Raw genomic sequence first — 12,043 nt, 5'->3', positions numbered from 1 at the left:
TTCTTCCTTCCCCTTACTGGTGTGACTGCAAGGCAGGCTCTGCCTTACCTCACACATGTGAATGTAATTGGGCAGAATGATCCCTGTGACTCTCAAATATCTGATTAATCTCTTTTAATATCATTCTTCTTGCCTTCTCTACTTTTTTTTCCTTTTTTTTTGCTGTTTTCTGTTTTCATTTTGTTTACACCATGATTGTTATAGATAAGCCTTACCACACTTTGATTATATATTCCTTTCCCCTTCTTCCCATTTTTATTTGACCAAGATGCTGTATTCACTTTCCATACTTGCATAACACTAAATTTCAATGCAGCCTAAGCTTTTTCACTGGAGGTTGCCCTGGCACACCGTCCAGCCCTGGATGAGTTAGGTGTTCTGCCTGTACCTCCTGTTCCTTGGCTGTGTTCTGGTGCCTCGACTGTTGCTCTTGGAACTACAAGGGCCTTCAAGTTTTTGTTTTCTTTTAATTATTGATATCTTATTAATATCATCTTGGGGACCAAAGGCATGAGGACTTGCAGAAAAACTTATACTGTTACCAGTTATCTTCTACGTCATCTTCATTCTTTTGCCACTAAAGTCAGCGTGTCTGAAAGCACACTGCAGAGATGTGAATTCCTTTGCGTCTCATCTTTTGCCTTGTGTCTTCCCTTTTTTTGTTTGGAGGAGAATACAGAAAGCCAGACAACTGGGTTTCCAAGCATATGGTATCCAGCATCTCTTCCCCTTGCCCTCACTTTCTCACTTAGCACACTTCAAAGCTGATTTTCTTTTTAATCAAGAGGCTACTTGGTCTATGTGTTTTCCATGAAGTTGATGCCTCCAGGAATAAGATGTTCCTGTTGAATCTGGAACATCACCTGTTTTGGGATTTATTATGTACACAAGAGAAAAGCCTAATACCCCAAACCACTTGCTTCTTCCTTTCTACATTTTCGTAATTAGACAATGTCATGCTGTGTAGAAAATAGCAAGTACTGATATGCAAGTAAAATGGGTGGTATGAATGCAGCTTGCTAAACCTCAAGCAATTCTGATAACATCTCTGGAAAAAAAAAATGTTTGTCTGTGGTCTACAAAAGCAGTCATTTGGCACACCGTTGCCAAAGAGGATACTGATACAGAAGCTTTGACACAAGGCACAGCCTCTGTCCAAATAATTCCTGCAGGCTGGGGAATGTGCCTGATAATTGTTCAGTATTAATGCATCTGTGGAAATTTCTCAAGGGAGAAAAAGTTTGTTGTGATGTGCTGGTTTTGAACTGTTTACCTATATGCACATTAACAACATGGTTATCTTCCTCTCTGCCTTTGCTCTTCAATAGCAAAATCTAGATTCTTGGGTTGTCTAGAATAGAACAATTGCCGTGCATCTGCCCATATGTATTAGTGGGACAGAGTCCTCCAGCTCCCTGATACTTCAAAGGCAAAAGACATACCTACCATATGCATGTGCAAGTCTACAACTCTTTGTATGACCAACACATTTCTAGCTTCCTGTCATTGGCCAGAAACCTTTCTGTCTCTGCATTTATGAATATTGCATTAATGATGCGTTATGCAGCTCTTGATTGCATCCATTCTGGGTAGAAGATGAGACCTGGCAGCTCTTGGTGATTAGAGGAGCATCTGTCAGTTCCTATTTATCTCTTAATATCCATGTTATAAATAACTGGAAATGTTTGTACTTAGGTCTGTAGTTCTAGATTTTTATTCTTTGTGTAAAAATTATGCTAACTCATATTATTTAAATATTCAGATTTGTGTAGGAAAGTGTAGGAAATGCTATGGACTGATGAACTTTCTCCATTTTATTGAATACAGTACAGCTGATATAATCAAGCTTTGTTTCCTATGGGCTGGTGTCCTTCATTCTTATCATATCTAGTGCTAGATATTCAGATTCACAGCATATTCCTAGAACAGACCCATGGGGCAAGAGGCAGATGGTGTGTGCTGTGGCTGGCCCAGAGCTGTGCAAATGCTGGTTGTGTGTCCACTGTCGAGAAGACTGTATGACCACTGACTTGAGCCTGCTTCTTCCTTCTGTAAGGCTAGGAATATAGATGTCTCTATTTAGCTGTCCATTTTCATGTAGACTCTGGAAAATTAACTTTTGATCCTTACCTCTTTTTAGAATGATTAATTTAAAATTGGCTGGTAAAGTTAAATATTCAACAGCATGATTAAATCAAGCTAGCTCCTTATTGTGTGCTTTTGGGGGGGGTAGGAGTTGCTTTGAAGCTTTTTTGTTCTGAAAATTGGGGTGAAAATGTAATACAGAGATCACGTATCCCTGGCATTAAAAACTGAATTAATAAAATAATAACTCAGGTTTGTTTAATTTTTTTCTTTTAATTTAAACAATGTACACCTTAAAATTGTGGTATCAGTGCTGCTGTGTTTCATGGAAATGCAACTCTTAAAATTACTAGCACAAAGTAATTCTTGCCATTGTTATGGTCTGAACAGATTTGTTTTCTATGATGGAAGTTTAATGTTGAAATCTTGTACAACATATCTGCCCATTCACAATTCATATACTTTTCATCATAAGCTCCTTTAAATTCCTTAGTTTTCAGCCCCCATAAAGTGTTCAGAAAAGTAGAGGAATTGGTATATTTTAAAATTTCCTATTTGTAAACCTTGGAGAAGTTTTGAGGTGGTAAAAATACAACAAAGTTTAGGGATAGTGGAAGCTTATGAGGGAAAGAAAATAACTGTAACCTTTCATAGTTTCTTTTTAATAAATAAAGTCAGATGACTCTTGCCATCTATTCAATAATTTGTGCATTGCATTGATTATTTATGCCCAGCAAATTGACTGTTTTGTGGTGGTTCAATGGTGCTCTTTAAATAGTGTGAGAGAGTACACAACATGCAGTACTAGCTGAAACAGCATTTAATGTTTCTTCCTATGACCATAATCTAGAAAACAGTCATATTTTTAACTTTCTCAGGAAGCAATATTTTGGTTTATTTTCCCTCCATATTTTTTTTTTTCAAAAAGGACTATTTGTGTTGTTAATTTCATGACTACTTACTGTCATGACTACAAATACTGTGGTGCTACAGATGACCGTGAAATGGGAACGCTCAAGCTCACCGATTTAACAAGGAGCCCAAGAATGGAAATACGTCAAAATCTTCATATGCAGCCAAAGCAGCCTTTCCAACATCAGCAGCGGGCACTGAGCATTCGTACATCTTTTAGCTCATCCACGCTGCCGGTGTCTTCCAAACACAGAGGAAAATTCATAAACCTACGTGATAGTGTAAAAAAGAGTCCTACAAAAAGCACAGCAAAAGTAAAAGCTGCTAGTGGTTGGATGTCTGATGGCTCATGTTCTAATTGTTCTTTAGAAAAGGTATGTATTGCACTAGGTGTTTATAGATGTGCATTTTTGATGCAAACCATAGAAAGTATGTCACACTTCTTTCTTTCTGTAGTTTTATCTCTGCTATTTCTAGAGACTTTGTTACTTAATTTTCTTTTGTATTTTATCACTAGAAATCAAAGTAGCAATAATTGAATCTGGGCTGGCAAAGAAATACTTCTGCTCAGCATTTTCCCATTAAGGTTGTTGCACTCTATACAGTGTGAGTTTTTTTTACAGTAATTTCTTGAAAGTGAGGAAAGTCTGGTTTGCTTGATTTTTGTTCTCCAAAATGTATCTTTTAGTACTTTACAAAGAGCAGCATTATAGAATTTGCTGGTTTAGTTGGTCTGCTTCAGGATGTGTATGGTACTCTGATTTAATTTCAGGTTAATTGATATTTCCTCACAGAAGGAGTTACTGTGTGTGTTGGTTAAACATGAGAAAATGGGTGTGTTCTTCCTTTTCACAACATCTGGACTTAGATTTGGAGGCATTTGTTTTAACTGATCACTTAAAGGCATTATTATCTCAGCTTTTTTTAAACATATCACTTAAATGATTATTTTTTTGTATATAAATTTTAAAGTCCATCCTTAAACTTTAAAAAAAAATTACTTGAGATTTATCATACTGTTGTAACAGAATGGCTTTTCACTGTAGGTGTTAGAACACTTAGTTAGGCGGACTGGCTCTGTTAAAGTGAGTTACTGTTTAAGTCATGCATTCCTATATATATAATAGTCTATCATAATTATGTGCTACAGTTCCTATGTATTCAACACAAGGTTTTTAATTGGCCCACTACTTTCTTCATAGCTTGGATTAGTTTGTGTCCATTTAAACCAAGATAATTAAATGTTTTAGTCAGATGTCTTTAAAGTTATTTTGAGGAGAAGCTTTTGTTTTTCAGAATACTTTAGTGTATTTTTGGACAATTCCTAAAACTTACAAGTGATTCTTGGAAATTCCTGGGAAGCGGAGCATTGAAAGCGATACTGTGGGTTATTGGACCTTATCTAGCTGATCTCACAGATACCTGTATCATATAATCATTTTCAGACTGATTATGTACCATACTAAAATAAAATTAGCATTCTTCTGTCATAAGGAAGTTCCAGGTCTTCTTTCTCTGATGATTAAAAATCTTTTAATTTCTTGCATTGTCTTTCCTTGTGGTAGCCATAGTGCCTACATCAGTTCACTGTATTCCATGAAACATTTAAGTGAAGACAGTCTTACCTTCAGTTGGATTTGCAGATCCTTTGAAAGTGGTTGCCAGTGTTGTCACCTCTTCCCTCACCCACATGGTAGTGGAGGAGACTCAACGGGAACATTGCTAGGACGCTTGGAGGAGCAGGGAGCAGCTTTTAAGAGTCAGTGCATACTAAACCAACAGCACAAAGGGAAAATACAGTGACAGTACTAATAGCTGATGAGACCAGAACCTGAAAGAATTGAAGGACTTCGAACAATGTCAGTTTTAAAATAATAAGGCTAAAAATTGGAACTGGTTGGGAGGGTTCTTGAAGCATTTGGGAATGAGAAGCCCAGAGAGACATAGGAGTTAAGAACTGATAAAAGGAAGGAAGCAGGAAAATAGAGCTGCCATTTGGTGTAAAGACAGGGGTGCAGACTGGCCCATGAGGAAAGCAGCTGCAACTTGCTCAGTTAGTTTGCCAAGTCAAAGGGCAGGGAAGTATATGGTCAGTATCTAAGTATAACTTCAGTTTAACTTTCTCTTATTGCAGGAGTTGTAACTGTAAAGCTGGAATTTCTCTGACCTGCTAATACTTATCTTTTCAGCCTTAATGTTGTGTTATATTTTGATATGTAATATGTGCGTATCTGAAATTTTGGTTAACAGGCTATTTACTGTGTACATACATGGGAAACTGCTTACTTTGGAACAAGGCAGGCTTGAAGGGGTGGCTTATTTTTTGCATGTGCAGGGCTGAGTGATTGCTCAAGCTATTTAATTTGATCGGTCCTCTAAAGGTTGTATCGTTCTTCCAATAACTGTAGGTTTGTTGCACTGAGCATTACCCACATCGTTTGCAAAATGTGTATTGTCATTTTTCTAGACCAATTTAGATTCTCCCCCATCCTCCTTTTTTTAACGCTTTGAAAGATTGTGCTGTTGTCCGTAGATGTAAGGATGTTTAAATGACATTAGTAGTAATCTCTCAAGATACCAAATATATCTTGTTCTTACATCTTTCAATAACTGCAACATTTTTCACCAGCTGTTCATTTTGGATAGATTGACTTTGAGTTAAAAAAAAAGTAGAAATACCATATGTACATTTAATAAGGGTTGTTGCTCTTGGACTGGTTCAGGTTTCTTTAATATTTGTTTTTACTCTTTAATTTGGTGTATGCTGTTGGTGTATGTTGCTTTGTCTTGTAAACATTTTAAAAGTTTGAGATATTTTAATACTGTTATGTTCTGGGGTTTTGGTTCATTTTCAGAATTTAGTATTTTCTTTTGTCATTATGCTTCATTATATTTAAAGATCACAAGAGTGTCTTGGAACAACTAAGTTGTGAGAGCTTTCATGTGCTGTTCAGCTTGTAATTTTGATGATAGTTGCCAGTAGTTTATGTTGCTGACAGCTTGTTGACAACCAGTATGTTAACATCTCAAAATGATCTGAGTCAACGTTTTGCTCAAAATGCTGTTTGTAATCTTGTTCCCTTGCAGCCTGAGTGTCAGTAGCTTTCCTGATTATTATTTTAATGAAAATTCCTAAGACCAAAATTCTGCTAGTCTGAAGGCTTATGGTAAACCTGTATGAGCATCTCTGAGAGGTAGAATGAATCTGTTTTAGGATCTTCTGCCCATTTGACTAAAAGATTTTCTTTGATTTTTGCCCAGTTTAGAAACCTTAATGTCTTCTGACACACCCCACCCACCCCCCACCCCGCTTATCAAAGAGGAATATTAACTTTGTTCGGTGCTATCAACTTTAGCCACTGTTACCCTGCTTTTGCACTCTGTTGTATATTGGTGAAGGGCTTCTGTTGTGAAACCAGCCCACAAAAAGCCTGAGTCTGTCCACTGACATGAACAGGTTTTCTGTTGGGACCCCAAAGTCTCATTACTCTGTACTGCAAGGTGAGTAACTTGGTATGAATAAGCAATCTGGATATGTCTTACTACTTTCGGTTCTTTGACATTAGCACATTGCTGGGGATGCACTGCCATATACAGCATAAAGGTGGTTATTTGTCTTCAGTTGTAGTTATAGTCTCCAAATCCATATGATATTTCAGATTTTTTTTAAGCTGTTAAATTTGAATCTTCTTGTTTTAAAATGTTTTCCTAGTTTTTGTCATTTTGACATTTTGTTGGTGATTTTTAGCCCACAGAAGCTGTTCCTTCCTCTTCTCCCATTGTCCCTGTGATTCCTGTCCCACCAGTCCCTGCTGAGACCACTGTCATCCCATCCACCATACCACAGGTTTCTATTCTTTTATTTCTTTTTTTTTTTGTTAAATTTGTTCAAATTTTCTTTATTCAGTTTATTTTATTGCTTTGTTTAAAACCACTTTTTGGTACTCTCACACACAGGTTTGAAATGAACTGTAAAATAGCTTAATGAACAATACACTAGAGTTTCATCCTAATTTTTGTTTTTATAGCAGCTTTTAATCCATTTAAAATATCCGTATTTTCATATGGAAGTATATTAGAAAGTTGTGAAATAACTAAAGAAAAAAAACCCAAAAGAATGGAAAGAAGCAATAGGATATTTTGTCTTCACACAATAGTTTTAGAGCCATTTCACCCTTAATAAAGTGTTATTGCTTGATTTATTTATTTATAGAAAATTGTTGTCTCATCTCATATACTACTACTTAATGTATGTCTCTCATTGATTACACTCGTATGGTGTTTCTAATGTTCTCAGCTGTTTGTTGGTATTAGTGTCTGTGGTGGAAAGAGACTTAACTGCAAGGTTCAAGCAAATGATGTGAACTTCACTTACAGATTTAACTGCAAGTTTCAAGCAAATGATTTGTTTGAACTTCACTTACAGACTTAACACGCCACTATTGCAGGTTTTACAGATACAGTGGAGGAATGCACTACTGCAATTTTAAAAGCAAGAGTAGTACACTATTAGAGCCACAAGCAATTCACAGACAACCACAAGCACACACGTGTTTACAAACTTAAAGCATAAACAATATTCACTTACCCCTCCAGGTAAGGGCTCTCAATCCCAGGGAAGCTACCTCGACCGGCATCCTGATCAAGGGGGGGAAGGGTCTCCTTCACAAGCCAACTGTATAGTTGGAGAAGTGGCTCCCTGATTTGCAACCTGAATCTTAAGGGTTTTTATGCCCTGACTTGTGGAACAGTGTGTATTGCTATGCGCGAGTCGATTATGATACATGCCTGAGTGGATTATGTATATGTGAGTGGAGTTTCCCCTTATCTTTCTTTCTTTTGCTGGTCTGTCATCATTTGATGGGCAAGGTTGTCGTTTGCAACTGAAGCTGAAACCCTCCAGCTTTTCTGTACTGTGCTTGCTTCCTCAGGCAGCTGAATAGTGGTTGGACTGAGACTCAGGGCATACTATTTGTTAAGGGATTTCAAGGCTCAGTTCAGGTTTTGGTTCTTTGAATGGCGCAGCCACCGCCCTGTTTAGTTTAGGGTTTATCAGACAACCCAGGGCTAAGCTGTCTACACAGCTCCCCGTGAGTGAGTCATCTCTGCAGAGGGACGGGGCCTCAAGGCAACCCAAGGCTGGGTCGCTTTTGTAACCCCCCATGAGTCGCCTGTGTGCGCTACACACGGTGAAACTTGTTTGTGAACCATGAGCCGGACAATCCACACAGTGTCCTTGGGGAGATTTAGAATACAAAAGGGGGTTTGGGGTTTTTTTTTACTCCTCTATTCCAAATATATTTGACTCATAAAACGTGCTTCCCTTCTGGACCTTCATTCTTTAGGTCACATAATGTCAACACACAAAAAAACCCCCAACCCTGTCAAAACAAGTGAAAGCAGTAAACATTAATTAACATTAATATCTTGCATATAACTTGGAACATGTGACCACAGCATGGCAAGCTATAGAATAATTAAGGATAGGTTATATTTTTGCATATAGAATAGCATTCTGCTTTTATTTCAGTGCAAAAATCTCAAACGATGATAAGCTATCCAGACTATTACTGGGATATTTTTGTGGGATATACGTCAGTATTCTTTTTTCTTAAGGTCTGCTTTCAAGCAATGTGGCTAAACTTGCAACAGATAGTAATCTTTTTTTATCTCGGCTACATTGTTAAATTTTACAGTGTCCAATAATTATCAAAAATTTTTACAGTTGGCTGTTTTGTAGTGCAATTTCTAGTGGATGTGTGTTTACATGAATCTGTCACCTATACTTTTCCCAAGAGGCAGACCAGAGATTTGATTAGTTTCAGAAATATTTCCTTCTTGTTGATGGATTCTGCTCACATCAGGATTTGAGGCAGACAGACTAGTGCAACCAGTGGATGGACTTCCATTGTCAGGCTTGATGGATAAAGATAAGTGAGTCTCCAGTAGCATTTACTTTCAGGGAATTGCCAGTAGGCTAAACTTAATTTAAAACAAAATAATTAGTGCTGTATTTTTTTTTGACTGCCATTGCTGTGACAGCATTACTGCCCATTGGTGATACTGGATTACAAGCAGAAGAGTAAGAATTGAGTGGTCTGTGCCTCTGCCTCCTGAGTTCATATAAATGTCTGCTGGAGTTAGCTGTGTAATTCTGTGTCATTTGTGATTCTAAGCAATTAGAAAATACCATAGAAAGTTATAATCAACTTTGGATTTGGCACATGCATTTTTGTGCAATAGATACATCTCTATTTTGTTAATCACTTTACCCTTTAGGCAAGCCCTTAGTCTGCTTGTAAATAAACTTGTCAAATGGCTTTTAAATATTTGAATAAGCCCTGGCACAGAAGCTTGAAAGTGTTAGGTAATTTGGAGAACTCTTGCAAAACAGACTGAAATACCCGGTCTTCCTTTCAAAAACATTTGATGTTTTGAGTTAGATGTTGTCCTGTGTTTTTGCAGTGTCCAGGCATACCTTCGGAATGCCTAGCACAAAGCTTTTCCGCTTCCTGCTTGGAAATGATAGTAAATTATTGCCTCTTGATGGAGAATTCACATAAATGCAGAAGGAGTGTTAGGAATAATCACTTAACTTACAGAAGGTATTTTGCATTGGTTGGCTAGTTTGTGTCTCAAACATACTGTTCACATAGAAATCTCACCTACTAATAGCAATTTGTTTTTAGTGAGTCTCCATCTTATTTTTTTAAGACATTAAAAGAAGAACATTTGTCAACCTCAAGAAAAGGATCCATGGGAAACCAGCATTAACTGGCACTGCTTTTGTTGAATATACTTGAATATTACAGAATCCTAATATTAAATAATAAATTCCAAAATTGAGTGAAATGTAAAGAACATGACTGAACTTTCAAAATTAATCCTTGTTTTATTTTCTATTTACAAATTAAAATTTTTTTCATAGTTGATACACAAATATAAAACAAATGTATGTATGCTGGTCCCTGGTAGATCCAGTGGAGATTAGACTCCTAATGCCTCATATTCAGTCATGTTCTCTTTAATACAGTGTGTTGTTTTGTTTTTCTTAGAATTGTGTTAATTGTAAAGCTCTTGCAGGGATGGTTATGCATATTTTAATTGATTGGTATTTTTAGCACAGGATCTTATTTTTAATTTAATCTTATTTTAATAGAACCTGCACTTGAATAAGAAGCAGAAATTGAGATATAACTTAATGGCAGAAGATGGTTGTGAGGTATAGCATTGTTTTGACAGAGGTTTTTGTCATGTATTAGTAACTAATACTTTATTTCTGTACTGCATAAAGTGTGCCCATGCTTCTGCTGAAAGAATTGCTGGGTGAGAAAGGCGTTTGATGGCATCTTGACAGTCATAAGTGTCATCCTTTTTGGTTCCTTTTTTTAATGGTCTACTCTGTTAACTTGCATAGATACCGCCTGATTTCAGTACTTATTAAATGATACAGGCCTAATTTCTGACACAGCATACCTGATAGTAGATTGATGACTCCTGTTTAGCGATGGTAGATTATTCATTTCAGCTTTTTTGTAAGGAACTTCTGAGTCATCACTTTCTAGCTTTTGGGAGCTTGTAAAAATCATAAATTCTTCAGAAGTATGTTGCTGTCATGGTAGTGAAACTAAAACGCAGGGTGTGAGTAGGTTAATGTAATTGTCGTGTTTTTGTAGGTCTTGAGTTTATCTTTGAATGAGTTTAATACTAGCTTCTATTGCAGCCTGTTAAACTGTCCCTAAATTTATTTCCACACGCACACATAAGAGATCTAAGGGGGAAAAAAAAAAAGAATGTCTCAATTTTAAAGATGATGAATTTTTATACATACAAAAAAAATCTCAGCTTCATTAAAACAGTAAGGAGGTTAGCTTTGTTTTGTGCTACTGAGTTTGTAGGTCCTGTTGAACTTAATACGTCAACAGTATTTGGAGCCTGGAATATATCTGCACGCTTTTTTTGTTGTTCTTAGAGCAGGCTAGAAGCTGCCTATCTTAAAGGCAGAAAATTGATGCAAAAACAGGAAATTTGTTTATTTGGAAGTATTTCAGATAAATGCCACCAGTCTGTATGGATTTTCTTTCAGTTAAAACTGCATTTTTCATAGAAAAATTCTCAATAATATCAGAGAGTAAAAGTGTTAGCTTATTCTACCAGTTCCTGGCTAGCAAGAATGCTATATTGTTTCATATTTCTGTAGCAATAATCTCTGATTGCTTATGGCTTGTGAATCCATAACAATTTTCTGATGGAAACACATGCTGCTGTGCAGTAGATTAATGTCTGCTGTGGATTTGCTTTCACAAGTCAGTTTTGTAGATCCTCTCTTCCCTAAGTTTGTATTTCTGCAAGTTTCCATTTTGCAGGCTGAAGGCAGGGGAGAGGGGGAGTCTTCCTGGTAGGAAGAAAGGAATCAAATCCACCAAAACTTGGTTTTAAGATATTGGCTGGTAAATCAACTTCTGAATGTCATACCACAAGTACTATGGTAACTGGCATCATGTCAAATGGTAGCATGACCTAGGTTTTCTGTTGAAAAACGGGATAATAAATGACAGAACTTGTATATAAAATATGAGCTCAGAATTTTGGAGGAGTATGGTTTTGTGGCATGAAAGCAATTTGTTCAGGGTAGAAACAAGTGTTTCAGAAGGTGAATTTTTGAGGTTTTTGGGCTGAGGCTACCTTTTAACAGAACTTTGAGAAACACAGCAAATTAAATGTTGTATAATTATCATTAGTATTGCTTTCTCTTATGCTGTATAATTATTTTTTTTATTCTTTTGTTAAAGGCAAATCCCCCTCCAGTGCTGGTGAATACAGATTCTTTGGAGACTCCAACATACGTAAGCCTACACTTGCTTTCAATTATAACTTTAGATAATGTTTTATGTATGTAGTTGTGTAGGTCTGTTGTTACTGTGTAATAAAACCTATTTTACTTCTCTGATGGTGCTTGATTTTGTCAGCTGTCCTCATGGTTTCTTGAAGTCCTTAAACAGCCATTTCATGAAAGGGGGGGGGGGGGGGGTTTGAATTTTTCGTG

General features: G+C 36.7%; 1 protein-coding gene across 1 annotated transcript in view; it reads left to right on the top strand.

Moving 5' to 3' along the window:
* The window catches only part of DLG1 (discs, large homolog 1 (Drosophila)), a 175,067-nt gene that overhangs the window by 97,191 nt on the left and 65,833 nt on the right, over nt 1-12,043 (top strand). Inside the window, exons 5-6 of the mRNA XM_010568436.1 lie at nt 6,746-6,844; nt 11,790-11,843. Coding sequence (XP_010566738.1) covers nt 6,746-6,844; nt 11,790-11,843 — 153 coding nt within the window. The remainder of the gene's footprint in view (nt 1-6,745; nt 6,845-11,789; nt 11,844-12,043) is intronic.

The sequence above is a fragment of the Haliaeetus leucocephalus genome, unplaced genomic scaffold, assembly GCF_000737465.1.
Source record: "Haliaeetus leucocephalus isolate CR32 unplaced genomic scaffold, Haliaeetus_leucocephalus-4.0 Scaffold240, whole genome shotgun sequence".
NCBI classification, from domain to species: domain Eukaryota; kingdom Metazoa; phylum Chordata; class Aves; order Accipitriformes; family Accipitridae; genus Haliaeetus; species Haliaeetus leucocephalus.
This window is presented reverse-complemented; position numbering and strand designations above follow the sequence as displayed.